Source organism: Vanellus vanellus, assembly GCF_965231255.1.
Source record: "Vanellus vanellus genome assembly, chromosome: 7".
NCBI classification, from domain to species: Eukaryota; Metazoa; Chordata; class Aves; order Charadriiformes; family Charadriidae; genus Vanellus; species Vanellus vanellus.
In genome coordinates this window covers 41,510,317-41,526,562 of record NC_138912.1, presented here as the reverse complement: position 1 = coordinate 41,526,562, position 16,246 = coordinate 41,510,317, and the positions used below count along the sequence as shown (strand labels likewise).

At 46.1% G+C, this 16,246-nt stretch overlaps 1 protein-coding gene across 1 annotated transcript in view; it reads right to left on the bottom strand.

The window, feature by feature from the left end:
* Window positions 1–16,221, bottom strand: part of TUBGCP2 (tubulin gamma complex component 2) — a 38,808-nt gene extending 22,587 nt beyond the window's left edge. Inside the window, exons 1-8 of the mRNA XM_082486734.1 lie at window positions 16,206–16,221; window positions 14,098–14,268; window positions 12,420–12,548; window positions 11,924–12,100; window positions 5,279–5,438; window positions 3,673–3,880; window positions 2,435–2,634; window positions 596–785 (exon numbers count right to left, since the gene is read on the bottom strand). Coding sequence (XP_082342860.1) covers window positions 596–785; window positions 2,435–2,634; window positions 3,673–3,880; window positions 5,279–5,438; window positions 11,924–12,100; window positions 12,420–12,548; window positions 14,098–14,247 — 1,214 coding nt within the window. The 5' untranslated portion in view covers window positions 14,248–14,268; window positions 16,206–16,221. The remainder of the gene's footprint in view (window positions 1–595; window positions 786–2,434; window positions 2,635–3,672; window positions 3,881–5,278; window positions 5,439–11,923; window positions 12,101–12,419; window positions 12,549–14,097; window positions 14,269–16,205) is intronic.
* Between the last annotated feature and the right edge of the window lie 25 nt (window positions 16,222–16,246).

The window sequence follows — 16,246 nt, the reverse complement described above, 5'->3', positions numbered from 1 at the left end:
AGGCGTTAATATTAGCTATTTTAACTTGAGTTTTGCCCCCCTTCGGATTCTGCAAATGTGGGAAATAGAAATGCTGGGTGAACTACTAAACACAGGGAAATGCTTCAAATGATTCTACAAAAGACAAGAAACTTCAGAGAGTGTTGTTAGCTCCCATCAGATTAGCATATTAGTGGACTATATTTAACACAGATTCACTGAGTTATCACACGTGTGCCCCATGAGAAGAAGGCTCACCCACACCGTGAAGAGGTTGAGGATGTGAGAGGAGAATTGTCAAAGAGGGACAAGCATGGTAAGGTGGAATTGGAGTGGACTGCATATTTGAACTGTTATGCCATTGACTTTTGCATATAATTTCCTTGAATTTCGTTAGAGTGTCTCTAACTGTATAACCACCGAATCAAATAAGAAATGTAGTTAAACATGCTCCAGCAGCTCCCCTGCCTCGCAACGCTGACTTGTCTACCTACTGCTGCCAGGTCGAGGTCCCTAGGCTATGCACTCTACCGAGCGAGCAGAGGGATGGGTGTGCTAAAAAAAGCACAAGCCAAGGACTTTTGCATTTAATTTTCATTCCTTAACTGTTCTTTACCTGTATGGATCATTAATGATGCCTCGATATATCCACTTTTCCAGAATTTCAAAGTAAGGCACGCTGGCTGCCTTAGTTAAATACAGGCACAGCTCCTGGGCCTGGCTGTCCCCCGTGTAATTGAAAGTCTTGTCATGGAGTAAGCTCAGGGTTGATCCTCCCATACACTCACCTTTATCCACAGAAGTAGCTAAAATTTAAAAATATAGATATAAGACACAAAGCTGACACAGATTAATTGCACAAGCTATGCTGTTAAATGCAGTAAAGTTAGCAGTTGATTAGCTGACCACACTAAGTCGCAGATCTCCATGTCAGCTGTAGACCCCTTCTGTGAAGATGCAAGGCCATTCCACCACACAACCAAAAGCTTACATTCCGAAATGTCCTGAAATGAAAACCCAAATGATCCACAGTCTAAAAAAACCAATGACCAAACCCAGCCCTCCAGGGAAGGAGAGCTAAACTCAGGTAGACACAAGGTACGTGGTGGCTTAGAGTCCAAATGCCTCCTGCACCGACGGGGACCATGTCTGAGGGGACACCAGGATTTAGGTAGGTTGACAGTGAAATTTGTACTTTGCCATTGCAAAAGGGAGGTAGGGACAGAGGAATACAGTACTGCCGTGAGTTTCAGATCAAAGTAAACCTTGATGCAGTTGGCTAACTGCTGTGTTCCAAAAAACTGAAAATTTCAGAAAACGTGAATATAGAAAGGGATCATTCAATTCCAGATTGTAAACAGAACAGGTATTTACGTCCAGATAAATTATCTGGGCTGAGTAGAGAGAAATATACGAGTATTCTCATGCCAAAGAGTTTAACCAAAATTATTGAGGTAACTGCATCTGTAACTGACAACCTCATGCTACAGGCTACGACCAGCTGGCTGAGGAGCAACACTGCAGAGAACAAACAGGGGGTCCTGGTGGGCAACCAGCTGATGACGGGTTGGGAGTGTGTCCACGCAGCGATGAATGCCAACCGCACCCAGGGCTGCACTGCCAATGATTATTCCCCTCTGCCCAGCACCGGTGAGGCCAAACCTGAAACGCTGCATTCAGTTTAGGATCCCCGGTATGAATGGCAAAATGAAGAGTCCATCACATGGCAGGGGGCTGGTGCCCAAGACGTACAAGAAGAGCCTTAGGGAGCTGGGCTTGTTAGCTGAGAGAAAAGATGAAGCTGGGGGTTGTCAAACATCATTCCTTCACTATACAGTGGATGGTTCTAGAGCAGATGGTAAGAGACTCCTCTTGGAGGAGCACAGTGACAATATCAGAAAGACAAAAGCTACAAGAAGGGAAATTTCAGGTGGAGATACAGAAGGAAATGTTCACAAAAAGGGTGGTGAAGTCATGGGAAAGGTCCCAGAATGGTGGAGGATCTACATCACTGAGGATTGTCCAGACTCGCCTGGATATGGCCCTGAGAAACCTGCTGTAGCTGTGAGCAAGGGGTTGGACTAGAAACTTCCAGGGGTTCCTTTTGACTGAATCGGTTTGTGATTATATATTCATATCAGCTGGAGAGTCATTTGAAAAGAAGCTGAGTAGAGACAGCAGTAGTGGAAACAACTGATCTGAAGGGCATGGACTGTGAAGGTAAAAAGCATGGACTTGCCTCACAACAGCTCTGAAGCGCAGATTCAGCCCTAGAGCCCACCACTCCCAAAAAAGAGCAGTGCTCTGAGAAGTACAATTCCCTTTGGCTTTTTTTCTTTAATATAATATAAAATTAAAATGACACATGCCCTGCCCGTATTGCTACCCCGTACAGTTTTCAGAAGCCACTCTCATGCACCTGTCAAAATGTAATCACTGTATTTTTGAAACTTACAAAGCGAAGCAAGAATCTCCAAGGTCCTCATTGTGGGCTGGATATAAAACCAGAGTTTCTGCAGTGACAGAAGTCCCTGTCTCTGAAGATGTTCCAGCTGGGTAATGAGTATCATGTATTCCTTGATTAGAGTCCGCATAGCAGCAGACAGAGCATGATTTACTTGGCCATACTCGAAGGAAGACTTCTCCTCTACAAACCTGTAAAAAGCAAAATGGAAACTCTTTCAGGCAAGGCACCTTCTATCATTTTCAGGAATTTTATCTTCAGGACACTGTACAAGCACACGAGTAGATCATGTGTTGGAAAGCACACCAGTCTTCAGATGGAGTTTCAGGTTCCCATCACCACATTTCCTAGTACACAAAGCAGCGTGAAGACATATCGTCTCAAACTGTAGGGGAACTAGAATCATTTGCAAAACCACTCTGTAAAAAGTGAGAGCCAGGATTTTCAAAGTGATTGTCTTCGCATAAGCAACAGATTAGAGGACAGGAAAAGATCTCAAAAGGAATCAATGTGCACCCAGCCATGCGGGGAAAGCACTGCTGCTGGCTTCTGACACCACATGCCACAGCAGGGATTCATCTGACCAGATTCAGATGGTTCCATACATGTTAGTGGAGAGAGACAGATGCTTCTGAACACAAGTGACATCATCTGGAAGGATACACGTAAAAGAGATTGGATGAATCACATTCTAAAAATACTTCTTTCTCTTCGCTGATCTTTTAGGGACTTTGAATCAAATGCAGACATCTATGTAACAAACACCTGATGTTAGTGAGGTGTACCTTATACTAAGACTTTTTAACCGTTACTTAAGGCAGTTACCAGAAACCAGGCAGCAGTAGGTTCTCCTGCTCAGAAGCACACAAAGGTTGTCTCAGTCCTGGATGCCCAGAGGAGAGCAAAAAGCAGGAAACGTGGAGAAATTGATAGCAGAGTGGGAAGAGACAAGCCAGAACAAGGAGACATATCTTATTTGCACTTGGCCTGAATTTACCAAGACCAAGTTTGGACAAAGTGAAGGTGCGGTGAATGAAAAGAGTGCACTGGCAGCACAGAGGAGAAACCCAGCGAAACCAAATGTAGCTAAAATCAATTCAAACAATTTTTTGTTCTTATTTTATATCCCCATAAGTTTAAATTAAGCTTGGAAGTTACCATCTGCACAACGACAGATTCTCTGTTCTACAAAGTACAACATCCTCCTCTGACACAAGTCAGCTTGGTACCTGGTGACAGCAGAGTAACTTGCTGCTACAGGAAGAATCCTGGTCACCAGCTCTTTGATGGACAAGTCCAAGTTTGGATCGACTGAAAACGCTCGGTTCTGCCTGCCTACAAGAGGCTGCGCTGTGATGTATCTCCCATCCACACCAATCAGAACATACAGCAAGTCCTCCACAATCATGGATTCTTGGGAGGCTAATGGCAAGGTACCTGTTTTCAAAGAGAAAACAAAACAAAAAAAAACACGATTAGAACATGCAATAGTACTACCTGATCATCCATTCATGTCATTTCAATCTAGTACCTGAAGCTTGAAAGGAAGACATACTACCATTCAAAGAGAACAAAGGAAGGTCACACAAAGCTGAATCAAGATATAGAGAAATAAAACTGAGTTAGGGTGAACTCTAAAATCACCTACTTTGCTTTCCAAGAAAACAGAATCCTTTACTTATTTATACCCAAAGCAAACTGAGTAGACAGGGCTATACATCCGACATCTGTGGCCAAGAAAACATCACCCACAGCCTGTGCTGCTGATCCACCCAAAAGGGCTCAGTTATACTGGACCTGTGGAGTTCCAATCTTGTCAACAACTCCCGCTACCTCCCCTCCACTGAACTATTCAAATATCAAGAAGACAGTTCAAATACAGACACAAAGAAATGCTAGCCCAGCAAAAGCTGCAGGTAAGCTGTAAACTGTAGGGCCTCTGAATGGCACACTCAACTACAAACCAGCTGCAGGAAGAACTCAACGCAAACTATAGTCAAGTGCACCAGAAGATCAGGGAACAGAGCGGCTACAACACTAACTACAGCAAAGCTTATCTCGTGAAACAAGGCAACGATCCCTCTCCATTTGTTCGATTGTATGTGAGTGAACAAATGCTTCTGAGCTTGCTAGAAACATACCCTCACAGCACATGCCAAAAAGCCTGGCAGAAATGCCCTGGTGGACAAGCTATTTAAGGGCACCTGCAAGAATGAGCCTACTGTTTTCATGTCCCCCGCTTAGACACAGCCCAAATCCACATCAGAAAGAAGCTACAGGTTTCTTGTAGGCGCCTCCACAGTTCTGGGGAATGGAAACATGCGTCTCTAACTCAGCTGTTCTCTTAAAAAAAAAAAGAGTTCTTAAATCTAATTTATGAATAAGAAAGCCTAAAGCTAGAATACAACCGGGAGAGATTACTCCCCTGCTGCTCTGGTGAGGAGAGACACAGTAAATCAGGGAGGTTGTTATAGTCTTACTGGAGAGGATATTGAGCTGAGTGGTCTGCTGAATACTCCCTTGTCAGGTGCGACTACAGATTTTTCAGCTGAGAATACAGCTATGATGCTCCTACAGTAGGATTTTATGGAGGCTGTGACTCAAGAGAGAAAAAGGACTGGGAAACTCAAAACAGATTAGATCCCAGGGGTCAACAGTGGGGCTGAAATTCAACACAGGAAAAACATTGCAAACAAAGTAAGTTTGGGTTGTTGTTTTCCTTTTGAACCCTGCTCTTCATCTGCTTTCATCCTGAGTGTGATGAAATCTGAACAGCACTTCTGAACAAGTACAAAACATAAAAAGTTAATGCAATTTTCCCTGCATATCACATACCTATAGGTACCGTTGTGTCAGTGCTTAAACTGGTGCCAATTAAGAAATCACCAATAAGTGCAGGTCTCTCATACACCCAGGATGGAAATACTGGAATGGGCTGACCAGAATTCTTCTTGTTCTGCTTATCCCGGAGGATTTTTCGTGTAAGCTCAAGAGGCTGTTGGAAAAAGAGAGAGAGAGAGAGAAAGAAGGAGAAAAAGAGATCTTCAGAAGTCCAAGAAATTTTGAATTTTAAGCAGAAATTCACTGTAAACTGGTAACTTGAGAACAGAAAGTAGAATAGCTGGTGTTTCAGTAGCACAGTATAGGATTTGGTCTGCCAATACCATCAAGTCTACTGTTGTCAGTGCTGCAGAGGTGATTTTTTTATACAGTTGGCCTTCTTTTCATTGGAGGGAACAGCAAATAATGAATTTCTGCACCCCTCCCCACCAGCATGGGTGCTAAGGCACACATAGGGGAGCAGAATGGGGACACGCACAACCACTAGGCAGCTTCCTAGTCTGCAAAGCGCACCACGTGAAAGTCAGCAGACTCCAGAAGACTTCCAGAAGCAGTAAGCGCTAACATCTTATTCAAGGGGCGCTTGCAGACAGGCTAACGAACACCTGTGAACGAGGTTTCTGCACAGTGCCCACTGCGTAGCTGCGTGCCAAACGCAGTCAAGATAATCCACGCACAGATAGATGGAAAATGACAGAGTTTTTTTACTCTGAATAGGAGTCAGTGAAGGAAGTGAGCTCTTAAAGACCAAAAAACTTTCCACCCTTGGCTCCAGGTCTCTGACACTAAAATAAAAGGAGAGCAACATCAATTAGCTGGAGAGGCCTGTGAGATGTACAACCCACATGAACTTTTAGAGCCCCAAGACACAAACGTGAGGGACATGCTAATGAATGCAATTTCTTAAGCTCCACAGTTGTGTATGTGAAATGGGATATGCACAGGGTCATTTTACTTTCCTCTTACAGGAAGTCTCAGAGGAGAGAGGAATTTGAGAAGGAAACAAATGTAAATGTGAGCTTGGCATCTTAAAGAAGAGTGCTTTTACATTGTGAGAGCTAGTTGATGGACACTGTGGTTGACCCTGGCCATTTTCGCATTCTCAGAGCTGCCCAGTGCTGGGTCTTGAAATCCTTCAAGCAAGCATCATCTGTGGGATCACTCCTCCAAGCAGCACCAGTTCTGGGCATGTTTGTTGCAGGCTCGCCGCTGGCATAATGCCAGTACAATGTCACCAGGTCAGAGAGGCAGCCCAAAGCAACACTAACGTTCCTACTTCTACCGTGTATGTATGATCTGCTAGAAGGACCTCAATTTCCTCTGCTCCCCTAAGAGAAACAGGAGTCACATAGGAGGGCGTGGAGAAGGATGAAGCATCAAGTAAGCTGCCAGCAACTCAAAGGATGATTAAACTTCACATAACGTTGCCGACCTCAGTGCAGGACTGAGTCCTTCACCTAGGTCAACAACTCAAACTCCTTCGTAAATCTTAAACCCATACAGTGAGACAATACTTCTCTACTGTAGTATAGAGTAGTTTATTTGCCCATCACAATCTGGACACACAGACATTGGCTAGAAGACCTTGAATGGAAGATCTCCTTGTAGCACTGGCCCTATGCAATACGGCTGTATGAACAAGCTTCTGCTTAGGAGAAGGGCAGCCATAGTTACATCTTCCCAAATGGCAGGGAGGAATGAGTTGGAAGAAAAGCACCACAAACCATGGACCTCACCATCACATTTCCATGAACCACACATACTTACGAGAGAGCAGACTAAGAAAGTATCTAAGTCCAAAAGCTTCTGAGGCATTGCGCTAAGTATGGGAGACCACAGAACCTAACAGAGCCAGTTGAGATCTCAAGGGCACATGTCAATGGAAAACAGTACTATAAAACAAAGGTAGTTCAGTGAGACAGACTACATGATGGACTGTATGATGGACTATACAGCCTTGGAAAATGAGAGACATGAAGTAATTCCTGTCTCCAACTGCCAAAATGAAACCAGATCACAGACTCATAGAATGGTTTGGGTTGGAAGGGACCTTTCAAGATCATCCAGTCCAACTTCCCTGTCGTGGGGCAGGGACATCTGGATCTGGTTGCTCAAAGTCACAACCAACCTGACCTTGAACATTGCCAGGGATGAAGCATCCCATCTAAACCTACTCTCTTTCTGTTTAAAACCATTGCCCCTTGCCCTGTCACTACAGGCCCCTCCCTCTTTCTTATAAGCCCCCTTTATATATTGAAAGGCTGCAGTAAGGTCTCCTCAGAGCATTCTCTTCTCCAGGCTGAACAACCTCAACTCTCTCAGCCTCTCCACAGGAGAGGTGCTCCAACCCTCAGATCATTTTCATGGCCTCCTCTGGACCCACTCTAACAGGTCCATGTCTTTCTTGCACTGGGGACCCCAGAGCTGGACATAGTACTCCAGGTGAGATCTCACCCGAGCAGAGTAGAAGGGGAGAATCGCCTCCCTCGATCTGCTGGCCACACTTCTTGTGATGCAGCCCAGGATATGCTTGGCTTTCTGGACTACAAGAGCACATTGCTGGTGTTTAATGTCCAATTGTCCAATTTTTTTTTTCACCAGTACCCCCAAGTCCTTCTCCACAGGGCTGTTCTCCATCCCTTCATCCCCCAGTCTGTCCTGATAGTGGGGATTGCCCCGACCCAGGTGCAGGACCTTGCACTTGGCCTTGCTGAACTTCACGTGGTTCACATGGGCCCACTCCTCCAGCCTGTCAAGGTCCCTCTAACGGCATCCCATCCCCCCAGCGTATCAACTGTACCACTCAGCTTGGTGTCATCTGCAAACTTGCTGAGGGTGCACTCAATCTCACTACATAAGTCATTGATGAAGATATTAAATAGTATTGGTCCCAATACAGATCCTTGAGGGACACCACTCGTTACTGGTTTCCATTTGGACATTGAGTCATTGACTGTAACTCTTTGGATGCAGGCATCCAGCCAATTTCTTATCCATCTAGCAGTCGTCTTTCCTTCTTGGCCCCAGAAAATACCTATTGTAAAATTTCATACTGCTTTGCCATACCAGAATAAGCCCAATAGTTCCCAGCACCTGAGGGAAGCCCCCGAAATGAGATGAGCTCATGACACTGTGAGGGAGCATGCTGGCACCTCTGTCCCTGTGTGCTCACAGCCTATGGGCTGTGGCATCTGTCCCTAATAAAAAGGCAGGGCCTGAGGCCTACTCCTTATAGTGATCGTGAAAAGGAGCAGCCAGAAGCCCTAAAAACAAATGCAGAACCTTCTTCATTGAGGGACGGGTTCTTCTTCACTAGCGATTCTCTGGGACAACAAGACGCAGGGAGCTTCTGTTGGAGTTCAACCAGCTCTAGTGTGAATTTGTTAACTGGCAGAGTTCAAAAAAATTGACGCAGTTAAGCTATAAATGACATAACTACCTGAAAGGGAAGATGAGGGTTTTACCACCTTGATAATTCTCCAGCCAAAACTGATTCAAGCAGCAACTCCAGTCACTGAAAGATCACTGGATGATCTCTCCGACAGTGCCACATAATCACAGAGGAGATGGCACAGCACTTGTGGCACCAATGACAAAACACATGTCTCAGGGCCATGAATCACCTTCTCTCTGCAACTTTACATTTAGGACATTGTCATTATTGGCTTCAATGACAGCCTGGCTAAAACTCCCAGGACCAAAAACGTGGCCCTCAGGTGTCAAACTGGCACTTAAAAGCCCACAGGGATAAGGTGGCAGTTTGCCACTGTCATCCCGATGAACCTGCACCTGGCATCTTAAGCAATGACAGTGCCCACATCCATCGAGGTAGAGAAAGAGCTCATCTTCATGCTCAATGAATGCCAACTGAGCCAAAAGGCTCCCTGCATTAGAGCCCTGGTGTGAGGGAAGATGGGCAGCAGTGGGCAAATGCTGGACCTAGAGCACACAACCAAGGAAGAGTAGTGGAGGCAGCTGGGGTTCGCTGGGTCTGGCCAACAGAAGGTCTAAGAGCAATCTGCAACTAGAGGAAGGAAAAGTACCAAGATGATGGGTGAAGTTAAGCTCCTCTCAGCAGCGGCAAGGGGTTTGGGCGGCCATGGACACAAGCTGCCTCTTGGGATATTGATATAAGGCAGAAAGACACTTCTTCCTGCAGAGGGGGAGCAGCCATGGGGAGGTCAGAAGGGAGGTGGGGTTTCTCCCTCCTGGGGGGCTGCAGGACTCAGATGTGCAAAATGACAGCTGCCCTGATCTAGCACGGGTGACATTTCTGCTGTGAGCAGGGGGCTGGGTAGGACAACCCCAGTGGTTCCTCCCACCAGTGCTGCAACGAATCAGTGGAAACACTGGCAGCTATCCTCCATGCCCGGTGAATGAAGACAGTACCACAAGGATCACAAATGGAGTGCTCAAGTGAGACCCTTGTGTCCGTCAATAAAGTGTGAAGGATTACTCAAGGGCTTATGCCAGTGTACAACCTCGCTTCAAGAAGAGAAACGGAGAAATAAATCAATGGCAATTATTATGACTACTTGACAGCCCTCTTGGCAAGCAGCTCTAGGGGAAATCCTGGTCAGAAGATTTCAGCTACGTGAGTTGATTCAGCCCTACTGACACAAAGGCTCTGAGCACCTGCTTGTTAGGGCCTTTTATCAAAGTTTCAGCTCTTTAAGTCTGAAGAAAGTATAAATGGAGCAGCGGGGAGAAACAAATCTTTTTATTTGGCTTGCACTGGCATTGCAATTCCTTTGGTTGTGAACTGCACATCCCAGAGAACACCACTTACTCTTCTTTCCTCTTTTAGCAAGTCTGCGCATATATCCTATTAAAAAGATCAGTTACCTTACTGGAAAGTCATCTTCCCTTCATGATCTAAATCAACCACTTGACTCACATCATCTGCGAAGGATTTGGATAAGTCAGGCAAACAGTGTGTGCAGACATGTATTTCACAGTGTATGTGAAACAAGGCTGATTTCATTACCGCCTGACAGTGCGAGGGGGTTGGACTATCTCTTTTTAGGATTTGAACACTCCTTCACATGCACATACAGCCCTTCAAGCTGAGAAAACCTGCAGGTGTCCCAAAACGCTGAACATGGAGGGTCCATTCCACTAGCCAGCAATGGCCTGAAGTGATCTGACCATCACAGCAAACTCCCCAGTTGGCAGCAGATCATCTTCACAGGAGGGTGTTCCCTGGAAGGTGTTAGCTCTGCTCGGCCACTGCCACAGAAAGATCTTCACAGACTGAAGAGCAAAAGCACATCCTCTGAGAAGCCAGCACGGGCAATAAAGCACATATGGCCACAGATAAAGACCTCAACAGCAAAGGTTGGTAGGACATATCATGAAACTGACCGCTGCCATGTGGCCAAGATGGGGCCAGCAGTGCCGCAGAGTGAACAGCTGAGTGAAGTACGGACCTCGCCAAATGCAGACAGAGCCCGTGCACTAACAAGACACAGATATGCCGCCACTGAGCGAGGGCGTGGGACTGCCACAACAGAGACTGCAGACGGAGACGAGCCCAGCGTGTGATTTCTGAGCATCCACAAGCAGGCCAGCATCCTCAGAAACAGTCACATTCAGAGCCTGGAGGCTTGTCCCCTGTTAAATTTCTATTGACCAGTCATTGGAAGGGAGAACAGAAACAAACCTCTGGGACAAAGGTAAGCTGTAAAATTTTAAATGGAAGCATTTGCTCACACTGTCCAGTTGCTCCCTCGCTATAGACCTCTGAGCATCTTTTCTTCTTCCCCTTCTCCCCACATATCACTCTTTCACCTCTGTGCAAATAACTGTACATACACAGTAGCTCCTGTGCCTTCTGCAGCCAAAATGGCCTTATATTGACCCACAAGCTTTTTGTCATATTTTTCTCCCCACCCCATCCTGTTGAGCAGGGGGAGTGATAAAGTGGCTAGCCAAGGTCAACCCACCACAGTATAGTTATTTATACAAATGATCAGAGGAAATAGAAGTTTGGATTTAAGTAATAATCACCCTTTTGCACTTACTGCCTCCAGCCTACTGATAATGAGACACTTGCCTAATTGTTTTCTAAGCCTGTGTCTTGCAATGATACAGTTTACTTCTACAGTGTTTTGGGTTTTTTTGTTTTTTTTTTGTCTTTGGGCTCACTTTGCAGCATTTATTTCAGGAGCTCAAATAGCTAAATAGAGGGAACGGCTGTGTCCAGTTTGGGAATGATTATGCGAGGCATTGTACTCACATTATCGGAGAGAACAGAACTCCTAGCAAGGATGGGGACACACCACAATGGCTGCTGAGCTCCTGAGCAAGCACTGCCACAGGCAGAAAAGAAAACGGCAGCACAGCTTAAAGCGGTTGTTGGAAATGGGAAAATGTAATTACATTAACCCCCACCAGTTAGAACTGTCACGGCTTAAACTTGGCTTACCTTAACCAATGTAAAGAGAAAAAAAGCCCCTTTTATTAAGAACAGCACAAAGATTTAATATAATCTGACTAAAAAATGTTGAGAGATAATAGAGATTATCCGCACAGAGAGGAACATTTATAATTCTGCTAGACAATAAAAGTTAAGAGCACAGCTACACACATGAGCAGAAGGGAAAGATTTTGTGCCCAAAGCCTGGGAAGAGACAGTACCTGCTGTACATTGGAGTTGGCTGTGACACTGCCCAGCTGCTTGCGTAGCTCCTCAAGCTCCTGTAGAGATATCTTGGAAGCAGACGAGGGAATGGAAAAGTTTGTGCTGCCACTGGTTGTTGCATTTGCCGCAAGTTCTGCCCTTTCTTTAGCATTTTGTTGCAAATACTGGAGCGTCTGTGCATATACAAAAGAAAAGATTTTGTGAACGCTGGTCAGCACACACTAAAGCAAAAAACACACGACCATAAGATGGCTGTGCTGAATCAGACCACACGTCTTTCTGTCCCAGTTTCCCATGTCTTAGTGGTTTATATCAAAGAGTGTAATTCTCAGTAGTCCTTTAACAATTAAGTAAATGCTGGAACTGGTTATCTGTTGATTTCAACGCATTTCGCTGAACACTGTTATCAGAAAGCATGCTGTACTTAAAATCACTGCATTGTTGCTACTGCTGAATACTTAGAACACACCCAGTTCTAAAGGATAAACAAACCTCTTTGTCTTCTGTGAGTTTTGATAGCAGATAAACTAAAGAATCTAGATGTCTTGTATTTTTAGACTTCAGTTCATCGTACTTCTTTAAAAAATCTTCAGGAGTTCGAGAAAACTCTGCTATTTTTACCTGTAAAACATCACATTAACATTAAATGTTTAATCATAGAATCATAGTATCAATGTACATTATTATCCCAGCATTCCAAAGAGGAGCATTGTGCAAAGATGGAGACAAGGTGCAGGCTGCTGCTGCTGCCAAAGTACTTCAGGGAATGGGTTTTGGACCGAATGCTACAGCATTGGCAGCTGGAGCAGAGTGGAGGTTCTAGCACTTCAGGTCATGGAGAAGGGACTGCAGGAGAGAAAATACGAATGTAAGCACAAGTTCTGTAGCAGGGCTCGCTTTGCCCACACTCAGTCTGAAGCAATATAATTTTGTATCAGCAGGTTTATTAAGGGATTTGGCATTGATGAAGCCACATCTGGACACTGGATCCATTTTGGGGTGCCTCACTAGCACAAGAGTCATCAGCAAACTGGACTGAACCATGGAGATGGTGGGGCATGCTGCCCATTGCTCAGAAGGGTTACAGACCCTGCTCCAAGGGGCACAGCAAAAGCACCACAAACACTGACACAAATTGCAACACAGAAAATCCCAGCTGACCCTAGGGAAACAGTCCTTTCTGGAGAGAGAGGTGACCCTGTGTCATGGCCAGAAAGACGGAGGAATCTCCTGGAGATCTTTAAAACGCAGCTAAGCAGTCTGCTGTAGCTGTGAAGCTGGCCCTGCTGCGAATCAGGGGTTGGACTGCAGGTTTCCAGCTGCACCTCCTACTTAAATCTTTCTACAAGTCTACAAGTCAGTGTAAATGATGCATAAGACTGGAATCAGTGAAAACACGCCGTTCAGGCTAAAAAGACCTGAACTTTCAGACAGAGTTAGCAATTTTCTAGCACTTATAGCTTGACTGGTGGCTTGCTTTTAAAAATGGCAACGAAAAGCAGCATGGCCACAGAAGTATGCCTGGTCACAAGAGTGTCAGGCTTTAATCCCTAATACCTGGGTGATATTCAGAAAAAAAGTCAGGTATTGTTCATATAATCACATTTCATACAGCTACCATTTTTCATTTGTTTTATTCTTCTAATTAAAACTTGAAACAATCCTCACAGGCACAAAATAAGCTCCTCCTTTAAACTTCCCCCCCACCCCAGTTCTAAAAAATCCTTCTTACGTTCTTCCACCAACCTCTCCAAGATACAAGGATTTTACCTTTTTCCTGATATAAACTTACTACTTTATAAGCAAAATTGAGATTCCAGATCAGATTACCCCCTTTTTTTAACAATGCCAACATGATTTCACTGTTATTCTTGGAAAAAATTGGGATAGCCATTACCCCTCCCAACACATGTCCAGCTCTGTGCCCGCAGAAGTCAAGTTATCTCACAGAAGAGCAGAGTAAGGAAAAGGTAGTTCACATCACTGGCCAAGGGAAATCACGCGGAGGAATGTTTATCTTGAATATCTCCTTAGGTAGGACTGTGCTTTCAGGGCCAACAGAACCTCTATCTACAACTGTGAAAGAAGCACACTGCTTCAGGAGTCCTGCCGCTCCCCCCATAAGGTCTGAAACGCACCTCAGCTGTGATGACAGCACGCTGATGCTTACCTTTGCACTGTGTGCAGAGACAGTCGTGGTAACATAAGGCGTTCGATTCTTCTGCAGAAGATCGATGTAGACTTCAGCTCCTTCCCCACCATGAATGCGCAGCAGGCTGAGCAACTCATTGACATCGTGGTGAATGCGGAACTCACTCATACTCCTACCTGAGGCTACAAGCTCCATGGGACACAGAAACAAACGCAGTAAAGTTATTCTTTTACTGCTGAAAATGAAACTATACCCACACAAACATTTCTCGACTACATTATAAGCCTGCAGGGTACGATAAAATATTTGACTGGAATAAAGAAATACATATAAGAGGAGGAAGCAAGCAAAACAGAGATACTCGTTATTGTGCCTGATTTAACTATACTGGTACAAACCCCATCTTAAACATAGATGAGGCAGCAGAGGATTTTCCTATCTACCTCAAAGATCACACTGGTGGTAGAAAAGTTACTGAGTAACTTTTAGTTACTTTAGGAAGAAGTGGTCGTTCATGTACTGACAGACTGCAGACACAGCTGAAATCACTGGTTTCAGCAGCCTGCCCATACTGCTGCTTCTGAAGTTATTCAAAAGCAGTTTTGCCAAGTTTAGGGGTCCTTATATTCTACTGCCCATTTTATTAACAGACAAGCACCAAATTCTGCAAAGTTACTAAAATGGTGGCCACACAAGTAAGAGTCTGATTGAGGCATCGTGCAAGCACGGAGTTTAATGCGACACCCCGTACAGATGCAGAATATCAAGCACATGGACACACTTTTGGTTTGCCAAAATCATTGAATCATTTAGGCTGGAATGGATCTCTGCAAGCCTCGGTCCAACTCTCCACCAAAAACTGAGTCAAATTAGAGCAGGCTGTGCAGTGCTTTACCCAGTCTAAGCTTAAATATCTCTAAAGATCCATATTCCCCCGCCATTCAGGGCCCTGATCCTCATGCGGAAACACATCTTCCAAATGTCCAACTGGGATTTCCTGTGCTGCAGCTTGTGCCAGTGCCTGTGGGGCTCTTGCTGTGCCCCTTTGAGCAGAGTCCAGCCCCAGCGCCTCCAGGACCCCTCTGGGGAGGGAGAGATGCTTTTGGATCCCCCTTCACCTCCTCATCTCCAGCTGAGCAAGCCCAGCTCCCCTAGCCTCTCCTTGCACATCCTGGCCTCCAACCACTATCACCAGAGCCTCCCCAAGCTTGCTCCAGTTTGTTCATAATTCTCTCATAAGGGAGCTCCCAGACTGGCAAGAGTCTTATGGATGTGGTGTCACGAACGAGGCGCTCCCTTTCCTTTACCTGCTGGCTGTGTTCTCTAACAAGGGTGAGAATCAGCCTTTGCTGGCACAAGGGCACAGCGCTGGTCACATCCACCCTGCTGCCCTGGACCTCTAGATCCCTTTTTATACAGCTGTGCTCCAGCCAGCTGTCACACAGCATCTGCTGTCATTTGGGCTGCTCTGTCCCCAAGGATTCAGCATTTGCTTTTTTCCCCCCTGATTCCTTAAGGTCTCTGTGAGCACACCTGTCCAGCCTATCAAGTTACCTATGAGCGGTCACCACAACCTGCAGCCCACAAACCCCTCAGTCCTATTGTGGAATGCATGCACTCGCCAAAAGCCATCCCTCCTGTCACCCCAGCTGTCAAAGAACACATCAAATGCCACCAGCCCCAGCAACGAGGATGGGCACCAGTAACAACCTCCAGTTCTCCCTTGGATTGCTGAAGCGATTGGGGGTCAAGAGCGCAAGGAATGAGGAGAGGCTGGGGGAGCTGGGCTTGCTCAGCCAGACCCAGCTGCATCTCCCCCTGCCCAAAGGGGTCCTGAAGGCGCCGGGGCCGGACTCTGCTCGGAGGGGCACAGCGAGAGCCCCAGAGGCCCCAAGGAAACAGCTCGGCCCCAAGGAAACAGCTCGGCCCCGTGCGAGCGGGGCGTCTCTGGGACGGGGGCCCGAGCGGTGGGGGATGCCCATCCCCGGAGATGCCCCGACTCGCCCGGACAAGGCCCCCAGTGAGCAGCTGCGGCGAGAGAACCCCCACCCAGGCGCTGAGACGGACCCCTCTGCTTCCCGCCCGCTTATCGCCCCGGTTCGCCAGGGGACCTTACATCTGCCTACCTGCCCGCCCGGAAGTGCCCGCCGACGACGACCGGAAGAGC